This window comes from Acanthopagrus latus, chromosome 22 (assembly GCF_904848185.1).
Source record: "Acanthopagrus latus isolate v.2019 chromosome 22, fAcaLat1.1, whole genome shotgun sequence".
Classification (NCBI taxonomy): Eukaryota; Metazoa; Chordata; class Actinopteri; order Spariformes; family Sparidae; genus Acanthopagrus; species Acanthopagrus latus.
This window is the reverse complement of record NC_051060.1, coordinates 6,680,525-6,688,615: the sequence shown is the minus strand read 5'-3', so window position 1 is coordinate 6,688,615 and position 8,091 is coordinate 6,680,525. Positions and strand designations below refer to the sequence as shown.

Genomic DNA, 8,091 nt, shown 5'->3' with positions numbered 1-8,091 from the left:
AGGACAGAAAATGTCAAAAAAACAAAAGGTCAATATGAGCAAATACAAGGAAAGGTCATGGAAGTTATAAAACAGGCAAAATCAGAAAAAAAAGTAAAAGAGAAAAAAATAAGGGATGATAATAACATGATAATTGATATAATTAAGATAATAATATAAAAGAATAGATTCAGTAAAGGACGATAAGAAGACGAGATCAAATAAGTGAATTAAGAACAGATAAAAAGATCATGGGCAGTAATAAGAATAAAGGACAACACATAGACGAAATATAACAAATAAAAGCAGTAAAGAACGGTAAGAAAAATAGACATCACAAAGGAGGAATTAAAAGCAGAAAAACAGACAAAGAGCAACAAAAGGAATGAAGGATGGAAAGATGAAAATTCAGTAAAAAAGGAGTGGGTTTTAAGAAGTGACTTAAATGAAGTTACTGATTCTGCGAGCCATATCTCCTCTGGTTGTTATATAAAGGTTGTTGCTCAAGTTTAAAATATCCTCTATCATGTACGTATCTATGGCCAGTGTGGGTGATAACCACATCTGAAGGATCATGCACAAATGTGTATTTATAATGTAGGACAAGTAATCCTTCATTAGTCCCACAGTGTGGACATTTACATCATTACAGCAGCAAAGGGAATAGCAAACAATAAAGAACAACAATTGAAATGGAAAAAAAAAAATTAACAACATTGTACATTGCACATTGATTATTTATGTATTCTTTGTATTAAAAAATAAATGCAAATGCATCAATATTTTTTATAATTTTTTTATCGCTAATGCTGTATCAGCATTGGCTGAAAAAGCCAGTATGGGTTGGGCTCCACTTTAAACATGTAGTAATTCTAAACATCAGACATAATAAATAAGAATTATTCTAAATTGTAAAATGACTTGCCCACAAAGGTAGGAGACAAATCCCTTTCTTAATTGCTTTACAACACAAACGTTAGTTATCTGGATTTGTCCATCCCCCTGTTTTTCAATATGAATTTCACACAGACCCCACAGTAAACAGTGTACTGTGCATGAACAGGGCTGTGATGTGCTTCATCTATCGCAGTCCGCGATCGCAGTACGTATCTTATTTTGAAACACATCACCGGAAGTCATTAGCTTTTTTCTGGCTATTTTAGCATTTGTGCTACTTCTGCTTTAACAAGCTCACGGGCATCGACGCCATCTCGCTGAAAGGGACGTCCATCTATCTTTTAGCAGCAGAAATATTTGAAACCCCTCAAGTTTACTCCCAGGAACCTCTGAGACGACTATTAAACGCTACACTCGTTGAGTGATATTTTCTGCGACTCGGACAGAAGACCTGTTTTATCCGCTCGCGAAGAAGAAGAAAGGGAAGCGCAGTTAGCTAACTGCTAGCTTGTGACGTTGTTAGCTAAAGCAACTTCGCTGCGGAGGAATTTCACAGTTTGTTTATGTTTTCGCCAGTTCGGAGCAATGTTGGACGGATCCCCGGCACACAGCGATGAAGCCAACATCGGCAACGTCGAAAACAACAACCCGATATCGCTGATTCCGAGCAGCGATGGGGTGAACAAGACGAGGCAGGCGCTGCTGAAGAAAGGAGGCAGGAAGCTGCGGTCGACGGCGCCGCTGCATCACCAGAAGCCCCCGAGAAGCAGCCCCAACATCCGCCTGGCCGACCACAACAACAACAACACTCTGACAGCTGCGTCCGCTAACAAACCCTCAGCCCAGCCCGGCGCCGAGCTCCCTGCCGGTACACAGACCGTACTGACCCTCCATCATCTCAAACAGGGAGCCAAGAAAGAGGTAACTTCCTTTTGCTGTCCGCCCATCTGTTACCCGAAAAACCACAAAAGACGCCTGATCAAACCTCACATGACGTCCAGTTTTTCTTCTTGACGAGTTAAATCACCTAAATCATCGTCAGAAACAAGTTATAAGTCCAGAGTATGTCTTAAATACTGCGATCTGTTAAAGGGGCATTCTGAAGTTTCGGAGGAGATATTCAAACTCACTATTTAAATGTTAGTGAGGTAATAATACGATTTTGACCTTTTTCACATAACCGAGTAAACAAGCTGTTCTCAGAGGACAGTAAGGTCCCCAGAAATACTGTTTGATGCTAGAAAGGTGGCAGGGTCCGCCACATGTAAACAAAGTAAAACAGAATAAAACTGATGTTCATTAAGATTAGTTTGATAAGTTTTTCGTTTAAAGGCATTAAAAAAAATTCATTCTCACTAATTAAAGTGTCTTCCCCAAACTACATAATTGTAATGGGTTTATTTGTTTTTTTGTTTTTTTTATGTGACACAGTTTCATCTCTGAAATATGGACCTGCAATGACTAATTGCTTAGTTGTCAACTGTTCAATTTTAAATAATTAATTTGGATAGCAACCTGTGAGATGTGTTATTGTTAGATGTGAATATTTCTTGGTTTCTTTACCCCTCTATGACAATAAGCAGATTATTTCTGGGTTGCACTCATTTGAGTTCATCATCTTGGGCTTTGGGAAACACTGTTCAACTTGCCTCACAATTTTCTGCACAATTGATCTTATAGACCAAATGATTTTTATGTAAATTCAGAAAATAACCAGCGGTTGAAAATAAGTTAGTTGCAGGCCCATTAACATCAGTGTTACAATATTTTTAAAGCTCTGTACTTTGCCCTGTACTGCCTGGGGCAGTTTGAAATGACGCAGTTGCTAATCCTTGTTTTGAAGAAACGAAAGTAGACTTGTGGTGGAGGAGCCTGTCTTCCTCCTGCTGGCAGGTCGCACTCTGCTGACAGGCGTGTCTGTACAAAAGGACAGGAAGCTGATGTAAACTGTACATGGTTCACAGCAATCAAAACATGTTTTATGATTTTGTTATCGTATTGAACTTCATTATATGATTATTGAATATTGTGTTTTCTATTTTTGTTTATGTAATAATTTTTGGGCGACGTGCACTGACAATACTGCGGCAGTATCGTTAGTTGTAGAATACTGGCATCTCTTTTTTGAAAAGCTTATTAAACTGCTGATATTAATGACTAAAAGATCACAGGGACTATATTGTCCTTCCTAAATCAAAGCTGGTTAATTAGAATTTCCATTTCATTTAAAAAATAATGATAAACATAAACTAATGTTTCAATGAAATCTCGTAACTTGATCAGTGGTTTAATTTGCTCAGTTGTCATGGGGCAGGTCCTTTTTAAATTTTATGTAATTTTATTTAAATAGTCTTTAAGTTAAGTCATTTTATATAATTTCATTTATTCATAATATACCTTCTTGTTGTTGTTATATATTACTAACCATTAAACCTGCTGAAACTAATTCTTAAAACAAATTTAAGTGACACTGTCTCCATGACAATTGAGTAAACCCCATCAAGTGATTAAGGTCATAAGATTAAGTTGAGTGCTCTGACTAAAGTAAGACGACCTTGAGTAAAATTTCAATTTCCGAGGCCAAGAATGATGTTGATTTGTCCAATGATGGACTAATTATATAAATCATATAGTTGTATATTTCTACTCTTAAAAGTATGACTTTCTGCTTGTTTTGTACAGTTGTAACCAACTCTGCATCCTCCACCTCAGACTCCCTCACACATATGGGATGCTTGAAAGTGAAATAACATTAAAACAGTACAGCAATATTGAAGTAAATACGTAAGAAGAAATGTTGATTTAAGTAGGTGGGGAAAAAAACCTGGTTTCCTACAAAAGCAGAAGTCTTTTTCAGGATTGCTGAATTAATCAGGGTTTATTTCTGTTTCTTAGCTGCTGAAATCAAAAGGTGGCCGATCGGAGCGAGGGACCATGCAGGCAGGGGGACAACCCGCCCGCAACCTGCCCAGACACGATCCAGCCGCCCAGAACGGAATCACACGGAGCCAGAAACCCAAGCAGAGCCAGACCCCCGGTGCTTCTCCCTCCACAAAGAAGAAGGACAACAGCAGCCTTGCTCGGCCCACCTCCCTCAGAGAGCAGAAGAGACCCCTCCACGTCTCCAACAACATGAAGATCGTGAACACACTGCCTGCTGAAGCTGTGCCCGAATACCTCAAAGATGGCGACAAGGCTTACGCCGGAGCTAAATTCAGTGAGCCGCCCTCGCCCAGTGTCTTACCCAAACCACCCAGTCACTGGGTCGGAGAAGACAAGCCTCAGCGGGGCAACCAAAGCCGAGAGCAAATGACTGTTCACTTAAAGTCGCTGCTGAAGGTTCAGGATAAATCCTGACCGCATCATGAAGCCGACCTGATCAGATACCTGATTCACAATGAATGCCAACAATTGGATAATCTAAATTAAGCCTTAAAATGGCCTTTAACACACTGCAATACAATGTAGGGAGTTTTTATTAACTGTAGTACAATTTCCCATGATTCAACATGCTGCCTGCGTTTGTGAGCATTTTGGAGACGTCGTGTTGTTGCTGGAGATCTGACTGACATGCCGTGTATAAATTTCCTGCCTTTTTGTTGGCAGGAGAAAGATAAAGAAAAAAAAAAACAACTAACTGTGATTGAATTTGTGAGCAGACTAACTGTGAGGAGTTTGAGGTCGTCTCCAGCAGCAGCACGACCAGCGTCTCATGTTTACATGATGTAAAGTGACGATGGCACTTTCTTAGTGAACGGGCAGCCTCTTGTTGAGCGACTTTTTAAAGAGCTTGCGTAAATGTACATTATATATTGTGAACATATATTTGTGTATATTTTTCCTTGTTATTTTAACTGAGATTCTAGTTTTGTTACTGAAGTTTTTCCAAGAAAAAAAAAAACAAAGAAAAAAAAAAGAGAGAGTCCCCTGCGAACTGAGGCACTTTGTGACAGCTCCTTCAGTGTGCAGTGGGTGAAAGAAATACTTTTCTTACTGATTTGCACTGAAAAGCAAAAATGGGGAAGGGCAGGGAATCTAATTTTGTTCCAAACCTTGACCGGCCACTTTGATGAATTCACCAGCCAGCTCAGAGCACAGGAGAGGACTTCCAGATACTGGCTGGTTACCTTTCAAAATGGCTCAGGTAGTGGACAAATCAAAAAGCCACGGTCAGAATTTACCAGCCGGCGGCGTAAGTTCTTTCCCTCCCCTGAACACGGGTCCAACTGGTGGAAAGCCAAATGTCGTGAGGCTGTTGAAGCCTCAGTGAACTGAAGAGAAGATGACAGGGTGAAGAGTCTCACAACCAGCTGCTGCAGAAAGCCAGTATCCAGTATCCAGGCTGAGTGCTTTTTTCTTTTTTAACTCTATTGCACTGAATAAGAGTACGTTCACAATAAGCCAGGTACATTTTATAAGGATATTTTTCTCTGTGTTGCAGCCTTCTGTCCACACTAAGCTGGCACCACTTAACACAGAAAAAAACAAACATTTCCAGAAATGGTGGGTAAATGTTGAAATGTTTCAGTGTGGAAACTGGAATTGTTGTAGGCCGGGACAGACATGGTTGGGAAATGTGTGGCAGTGAAATAGGTGTCATGTTGGCCAAATCAGGTTCTGCGGCGATTAACCACAGGGTTGTGCATATGTATTTTCATGGCCCGTTTGCTACTTGCGTGCCTGTTTGTCCGAATCGATAAACAACTAAGGTGCAAAGTTTATTGCCGCTGTGGGTGCACCCATGAATAACCTGTCCTACTGTGGGTCTCACCAAAGTAGGATTTCTAGTTTAGCATGTCAGTCCTGGTGGTTGTCTACTAGATACACCTGAAACGTCCTATCACATCCTGTCCCTTTTTTTCTTGATCCACGCCAGAAGTAGGTGTGGTCTATTCTGGGCTCATCCTCTATCCAAGTTTCATGGAAGTGGATTCAGTTTTTGTGTAATCCCGCTGACAGACCTACAAACAGAGGAAAGAAAAACCTCCCTGGTGGAGGTAGTAGTGTGGCTGTGAGGCCTATCATGTATTTTGAACTGGAGCACAAGACCAAACTCAGCGGCTAAATTTAAAACAAACACTCTTTGGATTATCTTTTGTTTCAACCTTTTTGCTTCAGCCTGCTGTAGTTGTTGTGACATCCAGAGGCCCACACCGCTGTAGCTTAAACATGACACCCTCGTTCTACAGAATGGGACGACTGGTGTTTTCTGTTGTCTGATTTGGTCTGATCGAGGCCTACATTTTTCTGTAAACAGTTATTTTAAAGATCAGTGTAGGTGTTCACAGCTGCATTAATTTACCTGTTTCCGTCAGAAGAGGTCACGATTAGAGTTGTTGATTAAATGATTAGTAGAGCTCCACCAATATATACTGATGTTGGTATTTCATAGTTATATCGGCATCGGTGTATATGTTGTCTGATATGTGCCGTTAAGCTTTTTTTTTTGTTTGTTTTTTTTAATATACAACATAATGCAGGAAAAGATTCAGTGCGTATGTAAAAAAAGTGTGTATTTCTGTATATGTTTGAGAATACAACAATGCTGGCTGATAGATTGATAGCAGGGTTTTTTACTCCCTAATATCAGCTTCATAAATCCATCTGTTGAGCTCTAGTAATAATCCAGTGTGATCCAGGTAATATTATAGGCTGAGTGTATTATCTGGCAGTAGAAACAGATGAAGCACATGCAGTCAGTAAACATCAGTAAAACATCGGTATATAAACAATACAGGTGATCACAAGAGAGCAGGAAGGGACCAAATAAAGGTCTTAAGACTTGGATGTGTTGCTCTGTTTGCTGAATAAAAACAGTACAAAGGCAAAGAGATTCGGCTGTTTTCATCCAGGTGTTGCAGTGTGGACAGTTTTTTTTTTTGTTTTTTTTTTTGTTTTTTTTTACCAAAACAGGAAAACATTTGTTTTAAAAGTTGTACAGCTTCATGTGGACGTAGTCTTACTTTCTGTATTCTGTGTTTGTTTTTTTGTTTTTTTTTTTTTGTTTTTTTAATGGGGACTTGTTTTCACACACACCTTCATTCAACCTCTTCCTGACCCTTTCATTTCTACTTTTAAAGCACGTTGATGTATACGAAGAGTGCAGTATGTTTTGGAAATTGGCAAAGACGATCTTGTGATGACAGTATGTACCACGTGTTTATGTAATTTTTTTTATTTGAATGGTTTCTATGGATGCAGGCAGCTGCTGGGTCTCGCTTCTTGACCTCTGTGATGTCACGTAAATGGAAAATTGTATTACTGTAACAAAAACTGTCCATTTTATTGCAGTGTTTTAAAATGATTTCATTCCTGTTATGAGAATATGTTTAACTTCACATGTCCATGCCACAATTTGGGAAAAAAAAATGTTTATTTTATGAAGAATTTCATATCTAAATTAAAAAATATTAAACTATTGGTTACCCCTATCATGTGTTGTCTCCGTTTTTATTACATGCATTGACAAATCACTTAATGTCTTTTTAAACGCTTTTTTAAACGCTTTTTATTTCATCAGTGTAACTGAGTAGAAATGTTGATGTTTTTTCAGTAATTTACCATAAACATATAACTTCTATCCTGTGTTTATGACTCGCAAACTGGTGGGGACAAGGGGATATCTCAGCTTTTTGAACATAAAAAAAACTGTTGAACACATGAAGATTTTTGCCTGAAATGATTTTAGTTTATTCACGTTTACACCGATGGCAACATTTTTTTATTTATTTTTTTTTTTTCACAAGATCGCAAGTCATAAACACAGGAGACAAATAATTAAGATCAGACTAACTTGCCCCTGAGGAAGTTAAGTTGTTGTAAATTCTGAAGAAGATGAACAAATGACACAACATTGCATCTGGAAGTGTTGTGCAAGCTCCCTCCTCACGAGAGCTAGCTCAGTATGCCCTGATTAAAATGTAGTTCTTCTTCATTCCTTCTATTAATATTATTATTATTATTATTATCATCATCATCATTATTATTATTATTATTATTATTATTATTATTATTATTATTACTATGAGCTGGTCCTAGAACTTCTTTTTTAAGAGAATCCTACCCATCCATCCTTCCTCACGGGAGCCTCCGTCATGCACAATGTGATTGACGAATACACTGAAACAATTCGGCTTTTGCAGCAGATGTCGGACAGACCGTGTGCGCTGTGTGCCACAGGAAGTTAGCATGAAAACAAATTAGCTAAGTGCTCGT

At 38.8% G+C, this 8,091-nt stretch overlaps 1 protein-coding gene across 1 annotated transcript; it reads left to right on the top strand.

Annotated features, from left to right (window-relative positions):
* The first annotated feature begins 1,139 nt into the window (after window positions 1–1,139).
* pnrc1 (proline-rich nuclear receptor coactivator 1) lies at window positions 1,140–7,307 on the top strand. The gene is made up of 2 exons (XM_037086744.1): window positions 1,140–1,797; window positions 3,772–7,307. Exons 1-2 carry the CDS (start codon window positions 1,462–1,464, stop codon window positions 4,231–4,233), a joined length of 798 nt encoding a protein of 265 aa, XP_036942639.1. The 5' UTR covers window positions 1,140–1,461; the 3' UTR covers window positions 4,234–7,307.
* The last annotated feature ends 784 nt before the right edge of the window (window positions 7,308–8,091 follow it).